Below are 14,399 nucleotides of genomic sequence, written 5' to 3'. Positions count from 1 at the left end.
TATATATATATATATATATATATATATATATATATATATATATATATATACACACATACATACATATATATATGTATGTATGTGGCATGTAAAAAGCACCTACCGATCATGGCTGTTGCCAGCCTCCTCTGGCCCCTGTGCCGGTGGCACGTAAAAAGCATCCACTACACTCATGGAGTAGTTGGCGTTAGGAAGGGCATCCAGCTGGAACCTGGTGCAGCCTCCTGGCTTCCCAGACTCTGGTCAAACTGTTCAGCCCATGCTAGCATGGAAAACGGATGTTAAACGATGATGATGATGATGATGAATGAATCTAAATTTTCATTAAAATCTTAAATTCTCCAGGGTTTGAATTAATATACTCACTTGAATGTTATCCTTGTTTTCCATGATGATATCAATTAAATTGTTTTCAGTATCAATTAACTTCACAAGCTTATGCTCCTTTGAATTAGATGTTCTATTTTGCAACTTATCAGCGGTATCCCTTTCCATCATAGTTGGGTTGTTATAAATTGTAGTGGTCTAAGAAACAAAACAAAAGTGTTCAATAAAATAAAATTAATAAAGACTGAAACATTATTTTACATGTGTGTGTATGTGTGTGTGTGTGTGTGTGTGTGTGTGTGCACGTGCTCGTTTAAAAATTATATACTCTTTACTCTTTTACTCTTTTACTTGTTTCAGTCATTTGACTGCGGCCATGCTGGAGCACTGCCTTTTAGTCAAGCAAATCGACCCCAGGACTTATTCTTTGGAAGCCTAGTACTTATTCTATCGATCTCTTTTGCCGAACTGCTAAGTTACGGGGACGTAAACACACCAGCATCGGTTGTCAAGCGATGTTGGGGGGACAAACACAGACACAAACACACACCACTCACACATACATATATACATATATATACATATATACGACGGGCTTCTTTCAGTTTCCGTCTATCAAATCCACTCACAAGGCTTTGGTCGGCCCGAGGCTATAGCAGAAGACACTTACCCAAGGTGCCACGTAGTGGGAATGAACCCGGAACTATGTGGTTGGTAAGCAAGCTACTTACCACACAGCCACTCCTGCGCCTATATATGTACAAATAAATGGAACGAATGGAAAATACACACATTGAATGTCACTAGATCCTCATCAGTTATTGTCCAAAGGATTAAAACAATTTCATGCCTTTACAAATTAATCAGAGAAAGAGTAGAATTTCAAGGAAAACAATTTTGCATGGAAGGGTATCTCCTTGCCAGTTTATATGGCTAAGGAATAACACTGTGTAACATGATTTTTGTCCTTGGGTAGCAACTATTATTTCCTTTTTTCTTACTCCTAGAAACTATGGAAAATGGCTAATATTTCTTCAAACTTTGCTTTTGCTACATTTATTCAAACCCCAAAGAATCCCTCTCAACACATGGCTATGATGCTCCTCGACTATTCCTGCTCACCATCAAAGATGCACGTATTGTCAGCCACTAAGAGACATGCACAAACTTTCACCACTCAGATCTTTTTTCTTCTCGATACATTGTGTGTATGTGTGTCTAGGTGTAGTGTATGCATGTGTTTGAGCATATGTGTGTGTGTGTGTGTGTGTGCACACGCATGTGTGTGTGTGTGCGTGTATGTGAGTGAATGAGTGTTTATTTGCTATTTGATTTTAGTTCCAAATATATTTTGGCAGCCATTTAGGACAAAAAAACCCCAAAAAACAATGAATTAAATAAATAGACATACTAATGTAAAATCAATAAGTTTGATGAAATATAATGTAAAACAAAAATACTGAACTTAGATATGCTATATCTTAAGTATCGCCAATTTAATTTTACCACAGAATTCTGTTACAGCAGGAAGTTAAAAAAGAACAAAATCAGTAAAATCTTACCTTTTCGGTAACTGGAGAACCTGGAAGAAATTGAAACACAAAACTTTTTAATGTCTTAGTAAAAGAAAAAACAATTAAATAGGTACAGTTGTTTCTATTATATTCCAGAACAGCTCCAGTTCCTGTTCAGTAAGCTAAAGTCAAAAGCAGTCCCACCAGAACTATCTCATCTTTATTTTTCATCATCATCATCGTCGTCGTTTAACGTTCAGTTTCCATCCTAGCATGGGTTGGACGATTTGACTGAGGACTGGCGAACCAGATGGCTGCACCAGGTTCCAATCTGATCTGGCAGAGTTTCTACAGCTGGATGCCCTTCCTAACGCCAACCATTCCGAGAGTGAAGTGGGTGCTTTTACATGCCACCGGCACAAAGGCTAGTCAGGTAGTACTGGCAACAGCCATGCTCAAAATGGTGTTTTTTACACACCACCTGCACAGGAGCCAGTCCAGCAGCATTGGCAATGACCTCGCTCAAATGTTTTTCATGTGCCACTGGCACAAGTGCCAGTAGGGCGACGCTGGTAACAATAACACTCAAATGGTCCTATTTATGTGCCACTGGCCCAAAAGCCAGATAGCTGCTCTGGCAATGATCACACTCGGACGGTGCTGTTAGCGCTCCACTGGCACAGGTGCCAGTCATTGAGTTTGGTTCAATTATGATATCAATTTCACTTGCCCCAACAGGTCTTCGCAAGCAGAGTTTAGTGTCCAATGAAGGAGAGGTTGGCATGGGTGCCAGTCGTCGAATTTGGTTCGATTTCGATTTCGATTTCACTTGCCTCAACAGGTTTTCGCAAGTGGAGTTTAGTGTCCAATGAAGGAAAGATATGCATAAGTGGGCTGGCTACACCCCTGGCAGAGGCTACAGATTATAGTCTCACTTGGCTTGCCGGTTCTTCTCATACACTGCATATTTCCAAAGGTCTCGGCCACTAGTCATTGCCTCAGTGAGGCCTAATGTTCGAAGGCCTTGTATATTTAATTCTATATTCTTTTATTCTTATACTTTTTTTCTTTCATTCATTAGATTACAACCATTTTGGAGCACCATCTGGAAGAACAAATCAACCCCAGGACTTGTTTTCTTTTTAAGCTTGGTACTTATTCTACAGGTCTTTTTTGCTGAACTTATAAGCTACAGGGATGTGAACACACCAACACCAGTTCTCAAGCAGTGGTGGGAGACAAACACAAATGCACATACACACACCATATATATATATATATATATACACACATAGGTATGACAGGCTTCTTTCAGTTTTTGTCTACCAAATCCAGAGACTATAGTAGATGACACTTGCCCAAGGTGTCATACAGTGGGACTGAACCCTGAACAATATGGATGGGAAGTAAACTGCTTACCACACAGCCACAGTCCAACATAATTTCATATACATGTTTTTTAAATGGTTTAATATTATTTAAAGAAAATTTGCCTGTTATTTCTACCAAGTCAAGTGACTCTGTAAGCAGTTGCTCCCACGTGATACACCATGGTACAGTGTTATGTTGCAAGATGCACACTGACAATAAGGAATTATATTTACATAAGAGAAAAATATAGACTGAAATACTAAGTATAAAGCCTGATTAATTTGCTTTATATATTGAGTAAGGATAATTTCATGTACTTTAAATAATTTATATTTATAGGCATGGCTGTGTGTTAAGAAGCTTGCTTCCCAACCATATCATTCTGGGTTCAGTCCCACTGTGTGGCACTTTAGACAAGTGTCTTCTACTATAACCTTGGGCTGACCAAAGCTTTGTGAGAAGATTTGGTAGATGGAAACTGAAAGAAGCCCATCGTGTGTATGTGTGTGTGTGTGTGTGTCTTTGTATTTGTGCTTGTCCCCACCACATTACTTAATAACCAATGTTGGTGTGCTTACATCCCCCATAACTTAGCAGTTCAGCAAAAGAGACCGATAGAATAAGTACTAGGCTTACAAAAAATAAGTCCTGGGGTCAATTCCTTTCACTAAAACCGTTGTAGGTAGTGCTCCAGTATGGCCACAGCCAAATGACTGAAACATGTAAAAGAACAAAAGACTAAAAGAATAGGCTAAAATGAATTATTTACTATAAAATAGAATGTATCCATAAATTTTAGTCAACATTGTATGTTGACCAAAGCCTTGTGAGTGTATTTCATAGATGGAGACTAAAAGAAGCCTACCACACGTGTGTGTGTGTGTGTGTGTGTGTGTGTGTGTGTGTGCGTGCGTGCGTGCGTGCGTGTGTAGGTTACTGTCTCCTTGCCTGGACATTGTGTGATAGTTATAAACAAATGTTATTGTCATGCAAGTGATGTCTTCATCCATTTTCCATGAAAAACATGTCTGGTCATAGGGAAATATTACTTTACTTGGAAAACAAGTGAGGATTGGCAAAAGGAAGGGCATTCCTTTACTTTATTCCTTTACTTGTTTCAGTCATTTGACTGCGGCCATGCTGGGGCACCGCCTTTAGTCGAATCAAATCGACCCCAGGACTTATTCTTTTGTAAGCCTAGTACTTATTCTATCGGACTCTTATTGCCGAACCGCTAAGTTACGGGGACCTAAACACACCAGCATTGGTTGTCAAGCGATGTTGTGGGGGACAAACACAGATACACAACATATACACACATACATATATATATATTTATATACGACAGGCTTCTTTCAGTTTCCGTCTACCAAATCCACTCACAAGGTTTTGGTCAGCCCGAGGCTATAGTAGAAGACACTTGCCCAAGGTGCCACGCAGTGGGACTGAACCCGGAACCATGTGGTTTGTAAGCAAGCTACTTACCACACAGGCACTCCTGCGCCTATGTAAAAAAGGCTCAACAAAAATTACATCCAACCCATGCAAACGTGGAAAAGTTGTTAGAATAATGATGATGATGATGATGATGTATGCCAAATGACTATGTCTCAAGTCCCAGATGAAAAAACTGCCTGTGAACAATTCTACCTCTTCCACTTCTTCTGTCTTACACTTTCAGTTTTTTTATAGTTTCATAATTTCTGATTAGGTGGCTGAAATAACAGGCAATACAACATCTTCATGAAGAGGTAAAGACAGATCAAACTGATATTAGAATTTCTTTCATGAACAAGTACCCACTTTAACCACTTAGAGACACTGGTTGCTATTACTGAGGACTTAAGTAAATTAAAAAGAGCGATTTGCATACATAACACATACTTTGCAGCTAGGTTGATTAGTAAATTATTGGTGCATTAGGAGTACTTTGTTTCAATATCATATTGCTATCAAACAACAGCTGTGACTTGCAAAACAATTATGGCTTGGTAGCTTGCATTCACTAATTATTTTAACTCTTTAGCATTCAGATTTCTCTGTCAAATGTATTGCATATTTGATCACATTGCTTTGAATTAATCCTGCATTATATTGCAGCTTTGAGATTTCGATTACATAATTGTTTATTTTTAGAATGACATTGTCTGCTTAGTGTGAGAGGCTGGATATGGCCAGTTTGAACATAAAACAAATAGAATATTTGGGCCAGATATGGCCAGTTTGAATGCTAAAGGGTTAAATACCTATGTAATCATAAGGAAACAGAGACACCTCCTTCAAATGGTATCCTGTATCAGAACATAGCATAGATTTTAGACAACAGTATATGTAATAAATAAACGTAAACACTTTGCCAAGCATATGTTATATTTGCAAACTGATCTCTCTGATTTAATACAAAGATATCATAATAAAGGATTAAGAAATAATATTCACTGAGAGAGGATAAGCAACAAGTGTTGAAACTAGACAAGCTGAGCCTTCATTTTCTTTTCTTTTTTTTTGTATATAACACATATGAATTAATGTATATTGTTATTGGAGTGCTGTACAGTAGTGTAAAGTTCATAGTAAGAAAAACATAAAATGTATATAATAATATGTGTTGGTATGTGCCATTTGTGTTTATACATATGTGTACACATGCTTCTTTGTGTGTTTGCTTGTGTGTGTGTGTACATGTGCATTTATTTTTGTCTGGAGACAACAATCTTGTGAGAATACGAGTGGTCGGAATAAAAATAAACATATAAAAATAAATTACGAACCTGGTTTAACCACAAGAAAATGCCAAATATCCATAGATCCATTTTTTCCCTAAAAATGAAAATGTTTTTTTCATTGATTAAATTGATGCTGTCATTTTAAATTGATATGAAATTGATGTTGCCAATTTGTATATATCACATCAAAATACTTTGTTATTTCTAATTTAGGAAAAGCGGGGTGCAAATGTGGCTGGGCGGTTAAGCTATTTGCTTCCCAAACTTTCAGGTTCAGTCCCACTCTATGGCACCTTGGGTGTCTTCTAGTATAATCCCAGGTCAACCAAAGCCTTCTAAGTGGATTTGGCAGTTAAGAACCAAAAAGTGTGTGTGTGTGTGTGTGTGTGTGTGTGTGTGTGTGTGCATGTGTGTGTGAGCATGCGTGCATGTGTGTGTTTGGGTCTTCTTGTCTTGACATGCAATAGTAATAATAAATTAGCATCCTCATCATAAAAGCACAGTACTTCATTTTCAATCTTCCATGAAGACATGTCTGGCCATGAGGAAATATTATCTTGCTTGGAAACATGTGAGGTGTGGTGATGGAATCCAGCTGTACAAATCTGCCTCAGTAAATTACATCTGACCCATACAAACTTGAAAAAATGGACTTTAAAACAATGGTGGTGATGTTTTCAACACATATATTTAAATTAAGATCTATCAAAGTGAGAAATTATCAGTAGCTATAATAACAAAATGAAGGAATTGCAAAGAACATGAAAGGTAGATTACAATTAATAGTAGATTACAATTTGGTATGAATTTTAGTCAACTTTAGACAATATCAATTAAAGTTGATTTTATACAACTTGGTTTTTGGATTGTTATTGGACCAAGGTTATGCTAAGACACTATCTTCATGAATACATAGTTTTAAGAACATGTGAATTTCTTAGCCACACATCCATGATTGTTCTTAGCAAGTTACTGTAGTGAATAAACTTACTGATGAGGTAAAAATAATCCAGAAATACATCCAGAGTTGTCTCCTATACTTACATCATCTACAATTCTTTCTCAACAAATTTTTTCTATTCTGGTTTGTTTTTTTACTGCTCTATGCATTAAGTATGCTGACACTCATTTACCTAATGTTCATCACAAGGATGCCATCTCAGAATATTGTAATCTTTTATTTAGCTTGGAAAATTATCTTGTAAAATGCAAAATCATTTTACTTACTTTAAGGACCAAAGTATAACTTTCATTTATAACTTGATTAGGTTGCTTAGGTTTTAATAAACAATTTGTTATATTTCTATAAAAGACTGACTTCCATTTTTCTCTGTTTGAATCTGGAAACCAAATGTATAAAAATAAATGAATTAAATGTATTTGAATATAAATTAAAATAATTCATATAAAAGATATGTTGATATTTCATTAAGTTTTTGAAATGGCGGAATTCTGGTTTAAGCACCCCATCAACCCCTCATAATTTTTTTAATTTTTGGAATTTTCAGTAAAATTTTGCAAAATTTGTCACACAAGAATTCATACAACTATGGGGAAAAATTTATTTTTGTGTGTGTGATTTAAGGGCGATTTAGCTGTTATTTTTAGCATGTTTCAAGTCCACCTGATAATTTCCTCATCACTTTGTCACTCTGACATGTTTTTCAGTATTTTTCTCCCCATAAACACATTTAATGGGATAATGATGCACCCAAGAGGGGAGCATTGCTGAGATTTAAGCAAAAAATTTAGTCTGTCGATAGTTCAAACTCTGATTTTGAAAAAAAAATTCAAAAAATAGTGGAACTTTTAGGATTTAGGATGAGGCAATTCAAAAACTTTAAAAATTTTTTTCCATAATCATATAAATTCCTGTGTATAGAACACAAACTTGCAAATATCTTCTGAAAATCCCCCAAAATAAAAATGTTACGAGTGGTTATGTGTGGTGCTTAAACTGGAATTCTGCTTTTTGAAATAATTGACAATTTTAAAGAATCTAAAATGTTTATTTAATAATATTGAAAAATATAATCACTTTACACATGAGTGCTTCTGTGCAAATTTAAGCAGATGGGATTAAGTTTATTACTCTCAATCTCACCTACCAAAAAGCAGTTTATCTTGGTAGGATTTGAACTCAGAATATAAAGTAGCATAACCAAATACTGCAAAGCATTTGTTAGATGCTTTAACAATTCTGTCAATCAGCAACTCATAATATTTGACTGGTATTTTATTCTATTGATCTCAGAGTGATGAATGGTAAAAAGTGATCTCAACTGGATTTGAACTCAAAACTTAAAGCAAGTGATTCTACCACCACCACCATGACGATGATGACAATGACCACCACTATCATTATCATCACCACTGCTGCCACAACTACTAACACTATCAACACCACCATCATAACCTCCACAACGATGACAATGATGATTACTACCATTATCATCACCACCACCACTACCACCAGTCACAATCGCCACCACTACCATTACCACCTCTATCACTACCACCACTAGTATCATCATCACTACATTGTATTGTCAGTTTTCCTATTCCAGCAAAGTTAGCCCATGGTTACATCTAACTGTTTAAAAATATAAAAGGCAACTGAAAAATAATCATTCATGACTAAACTAGAGAAAATAATGATTTTTTTATGCCACAGATCAGCTCTGATCATGCAGAAGTATAATGAAAGGTGTTTCAGTTGTGTCTGTTGATCAAGCTGCCTTTTTTTACTTTTTTAAATATTTATTGCAAACATAGAAGGCAGCAAGCTGGCAGAATGGTTAGCATGCTGGCAAAATGCTTAACAGCATTTTATTTGTCTGTACGCTCTGTGTTCAAATTGTGCCGATGTCATCTTTACCTTTTGTCCTTTTGGAATCAATAAAATATGTACCAGTTGAATGCTGGGGTTGATGTAACTAACTTACCCGTTCCCTGGAATTACTAGTCTTGCACCAAAATTTGAAACCAATATTCATTGCAGGCATTGTGTCAAATGTGTCTTTTCTATTTTAAGACACTAGTATATGATCTAACCATTTAGCATTTAAACCGGCCATATCTATCCCAAATATTTTATCTGTTCTCTGTTCAAACCAGCCATATTGTGCCTTTCACACCTACCCTACAATGTGTTTCTAAAATTAAACGATTACATCATCAAAATCTCAAAGCTACAAGACAATGCATGATTAATTCAAAGTAATGTAAATAAATAAGCATTACATTAGCTCTTTGAATGCCAAAGAGCTAAGGGAGCTTTGGGTGCTATTTCTTGCAAGTTAAACAACCACATTAAAAAGTTATAATCTTACCTAGGATTTGCCATTCTTCTTGACATACTTGTCGATTTTCTTTAATGGATATCTCTTTATCATAGTATACTTTATCCCGTAAGCCTACAATCATTAATTCCTTGTCTAATTGCTTCTTCTTTAAGGCCTACACAAAAAAAAAGAATTATTTTCTGACTTATTCTCTACTTGTTTTGTTCATTTTTTTCATTTTACCAATCACTGTTAAACGTTTGTATTGTACATGAACTCACTACTTCCATCAAATCAACATTGCCTGTACAGGTGCATGATGTGTCACACATGAAATGTCAAAGTTATCATAGAGCAGCATGAGAGGAAGTGTTTTGCTCAAGAACACAACACACTACCCTGTCTTGGAATTGAAACCACAATCTTGCAATCATGAGTGCAATACCTTAATCAGTATGCTACATGCATTTACATACACAACACTATCATCATCATTCATCATCATTTAACATCCGTTATCCATACTGGCATGGGTTGGATGGTTTGATAGGAGCTGGCTAGGCAGAAAACTGCACCAGGTTTCACTGTTTTGGCATAGTTTTTATGGTTGGACGCCCTTCCTAACACCAACCACCTTACAGAGTAGACAGAGTGCTTTTTGCAGCTGGATGCCCTTCCAAATGCTAACCACTTTACAGTGTAGACTGGATGCTTTTTACATGGCACCAGCACCAGCAAGGTTGCCAAGTAACTTGCAAGACAAAGATCTATAAGCTAAGAAAACATTCATCAGTTACTTATTGTTTCAACTGCTTGCAAAAGTGATATTTACTTCTTCAAGAACCTATTTGATTGTCATATGACTGAGTCATAGAACATTAATGATTTTGTCATGGACACAAAACAGCACCAAAGTCAGAATAATTTCACCATCAGCTTTTTGGCCAGTAGGTAGCTCAATACTCTGTTCACTTACCCAGATGTGACACTTAACCTCATATAAATAATTCTGAGGCCAAATTGTTTTTAAGAGAGAACGCTAACACTTCTTATTTGCAATGACTTTTTTAATTTCAGGCAGAACTGTTTGAAACCTTTGTGGTTAAGGAAGACATTGAGTAAATTAACAGAATTTATTTGAACCAATATAACAGTGCTCACAAAAATGATAATAATCTGTTGGATCATAAGATCAATTTTAAAACCTAGCATTCAGTTTGTAATTAGATAAGACATTATTTAGTTCCATGAAGCCAGCTGTATCTAAATCCTGCAGCAATTTTTTCTGATGTTAAGGAAATTTATGTGTAACAAATACACTTCAATAACTGATATCTTTGTCAAGAACTTTGGAATTACTGAATACAAATAAACAATACAATATAAATTAGAAGTTTTCTACCTTCAACTAAACTAAATCATTTTCTATTCATCATATAAATGTGACCTTAGCAAACATGTATAATTTTAACATGTTTCATTTTAAATATAGTTGTTGTATTGTGAATCCAATAGGTTATTGTCATTATTATAAGCACTGTCATATTGAATGGAATAACATTTATTAATTTACCCACTGTCTTCCCTAACCATAAAGGTTAAAAAGGTTCTTTTGCCTGAAACTGAACAAAGACATGGCAAGTGAGAAGTGTCAGCCTCCTCAGTCAGGAACAATTAATGTAAAAGTAACTCTTCATTAACAACAAAGTTGAGTCAAGCCAATAAATGTCAAATAACAGGCTTGAAAGAAATGAAGCTAGCATGCTCCACTGAACGGGTAATGTCAGTGTGCACACACAACAGAGTGTCAATGATTTAAGAGGAAAATTGGGTATAAGAGGCCTCAGATGTTGTGTGCAAGAGAGAAGATTGCACTGGTTTGGTCATGTGATGTGTATGGATGAGGACAGCCACTTAAAGAAGTGCCAAACTCTAATTGTGGAAGGAACCTGTGAAAGGGGTACACCCAGGAAGATGTGAGATGAAGTGGTGAGAAAAGATCTTTGAATACTGGCCCCACTGAGGAAATGACAAGGGACTGGGAGTTGTGGCAATTTGCTGTATTTGAGAAGATGTCAAGCTAAGTAAAATTGTGGTCATCCATACGTACAGGAATGTTCTTTACAAGTGTCAGTGCCATGTAGAATGCACTTATGCCAATGCCATGTAGAATGCACTTGTACCAATGCTGCATAAATGCACCCGTGCTGGTGACATTTAAAAAACACCCAGCACACTTTATAAGGTGGTTGGCATTAGGAAGGATATCCAGCCATAAGAATCATGCCAAAACAGACAATTGGGGTCTGGACAGATGGCCAGCTCCTGCCAAAACCGTCCAACCCATACCAACATGAAAAACAAACGTTTAAATGATGATGATAAACAGACAACAATTACTCAAGAAGTTAGCTGAAAGTTAGACTGATGATACCAGAATATATTTACATATTGGTAAACTTAGACATTGGAAACACTGAACATTGTCATGCTTCCAAGTAAACTCTTTCTTTAGCTTGCAATATCAAGATTGCAGGTATGAGGTGGTATCAAAGGTTCCCAGACAAGTGATATCTAATAAAAAATAACTTATTTACCTAAGTTTTGACATCATCTCCTTCAAAATAGTCACCTTGCACAGTAATCTGGTGCCATGTAAAACGCATCCAGTCTACACCGGTCCCAGCATTCCTGCCATTTTTGGAAATCGTTTTCCATAACTTAGTCGAGGACATTCTGCGATTTGCTCTGGCTGTTGACAGCTGCGTTAAAACAGTGACCTTTGAGCTGCATTTTCATCTTGGGGGAAGAGATAGAAGTCCACAGGTTCTAAATCTGGTGAAAAGTGCAGGTGTGGAAGTGGTACCATGTTGTTTTTGGCAAGAAACTCACAAGTAAAGAGAGCTCAATGAAGAATTCATTTCTTCACACTCCACAGATTTAGTCGCTTTCGCCAAATGTCCTCCAGCAAATGTTTTAAAACATTGCAGTAGAACTCTCAATTAATGGAGGATGAATTCTTGATGCACAATACCACATTTCCAGGAGTGATGCCGATGAATTCTTGATGCACAATACCACATTTCCAGGAGTGATGCCTGTGGCAGGTCTTCCATATTACTCACAGTTTTCTGGGGATGTTATGGTTTTGAAGCACTTGTGCTACTCGAAACATTGCATACGACCCATTGCCTCATTGCTATAAGCTTGCAGAAGCATGCTCAATGACTCTGTACAAGACTTCCCAAGTGTAACGTAAAATTTCATGTTGGCTCTTTATTTCTGTCCATGACAAAATCGCTGACTACAGCATACACATGATCACAAAAACACATATTTTACAACCTGTGAAGTAAACACAGTAATGTCACATGGTACACTGCCTCATGAAGGTCACTGCTAGCTCTCACAGCAAATACAACTGTGCGCTGCCATCTGTTAGCATGCTACAGAATTAGACTGGGAACTTTTTGATACCACCTCGTACAACACAGATGCAGTGTTTGAGAGTAAGAAATATTCAGCAAGGAAAAGAGTTGTGCACTCAGTCTACTTTTGCACATGAATCAGGATTAATGCTAATTACAAGTGCAGATGAAAAGAACTAATTTATTTTCAGTACTTAACGCAATACAGTCAATGTGCCAACATAACAACATTATGAACAAAAACAATTGAGTGCTCTATGACAGGCCATAGTTTTTCTTTGAGGATTGCAATGGGAAGAACTCATAGATGACAACTATGAGATCTACACTCCTAAAGGAATTATTTCATCTTGTTTTGTTTGCTTTCTTTATAAAATGTTTGAGGGAATTCTTACTTTTCAATTTTTTTTACTGAAATACATTTATTGTAAAAGAAAAAAAAAGAGGGGGTTTCACTCACCTTTTTTATAGCTATCTGATTTCCAGACAGACAAACATTGTCAGAGGCTGAATTCAAATGGAAACCTTGGCGACTTAAGATGTAAATACGTTTATACTGGCATTTATTGCCAAAACAAAGATTTTCCGTTGTGACATTTTCTTTTAAGCAACAAGTCACAAAACAATGTTGTTTTCCTGGAAAATAATATTAGCCTTTTGTTAAAGAATTTACTTCACCTTTTGCAAATTACAGTTGTAAGTTAAATTTTGTATAAAAACTTTCGAAAAAAATTGACCTAACTGAAAAAAAGAAAAAAATTAAAGCATACACTCATTTTATGTTGCTTTATATAAGACTATATCACATTTGAATTCAATTCAAATATTTTTACAAACAATCATAGGTGCAGGCATGGCTGTGTGGTAAGAAGCTTGCTTGCCAACCACATGGTTCCGGGTTCAGTCCCACTACATGGAACCTTATTAATGTTAACATTAATAACTCGTGTAAAATCAACCTCCACATAAACCCATCCAAAATATATAGAACTGACATGCACACACTCAGCAAAAATTTTTTTTTAAAAAACACATACAACTTTCAAAACACGGTAGATAGCGTTGATACCGGGAACCGAGTACGTATTAGAATGCCTGTGTATATATACTTGTATATGTATACATGTGAGTGAGGGGATATCTGAGTATGGTTATGCACACGGACTCATATATATGTATTGGAGTGTCTATAGCTATTTGTATGACCTCATGTACTGTTTGTAGGCTTTTTATGTGCTTTATATTTTTATGTTTTTATATATTTTTATATTTTCTATGTTATATTTTCATTTTTCATTTATTTATTTTTTTTTTCTTGCTGTACCCTTATTTTTATTTTTATTTTTATTTTTGTTTTTGTTTTTGTTCTTGTTTCTATTTCACCTTTGTTTCTACCTCTTACTCTATATTTGTATGAAATTCTTTGTGAATCTCTGAAGAAGCCTAGCGAATCGTGCATGTACCCCCATTTCAGCATTTCATCCACTAATCACTCCGGCAGGAACTACTCGGATAGAATGGGGCATGCCAAAGCTAGGCCGAAACAGCTGTAAGATTAAACTTTTGTTCATTCTCTAATTCCTTATGTACTTTGTACTTTTATTGGTAAACCCGGTTGTCAAAATAACATGGTTTGTCATAAACACCTGTACTTTGTGTGTTTTTTGTTTCTTTTGTCACTTTAGCTATGAATTAAGTTAATGAATTCAACGGGATACACTGTCTTCAAGTCGTTGGGTTCAGCATATT

General features: G+C 36.0%; 1 protein-coding gene across 2 annotated transcripts in view; it reads right to left on the bottom strand.

Annotated features, from left to right (window-relative positions):
- LOC106868735 (adhesion G protein-coupled receptor L4) overlaps positions 1 to 14,399 on the bottom strand; it is a 91,632-nt gene that overhangs the window by 51,612 nt on the left and 25,621 nt on the right. For both annotated transcript variants that reach the window (XM_052967053.1, XM_014914132.2), the window contains exons 7-12: positions 13,111 to 13,286; positions 9,271 to 9,397; positions 7,166 to 7,278; positions 5,984 to 6,032; positions 1,890 to 1,909; positions 367 to 525 (exon numbers count right to left, since the gene is read on the bottom strand). In XM_052967053.1, the coding sequence (XP_052823013.1) occupies positions 367 to 525; positions 1,890 to 1,909; positions 5,984 to 6,032; positions 7,166 to 7,278; positions 9,271 to 9,397; positions 13,111 to 13,286 (644 nt within the window). The remainder of the gene's footprint in view (positions 1 to 366; positions 526 to 1,889; positions 1,910 to 5,983; positions 6,033 to 7,165; positions 7,279 to 9,270; positions 9,398 to 13,110; positions 13,287 to 14,399) is intronic.

This window comes from Octopus bimaculoides, chromosome 4 (genome assembly GCF_001194135.2).
Source record: "Octopus bimaculoides isolate UCB-OBI-ISO-001 chromosome 4, ASM119413v2, whole genome shotgun sequence".
Classification (NCBI taxonomy): Eukaryota; Metazoa; Mollusca; class Cephalopoda; order Octopoda; family Octopodidae; genus Octopus; species Octopus bimaculoides.
This window is presented reverse-complemented; position numbering and strand designations above follow the sequence as displayed.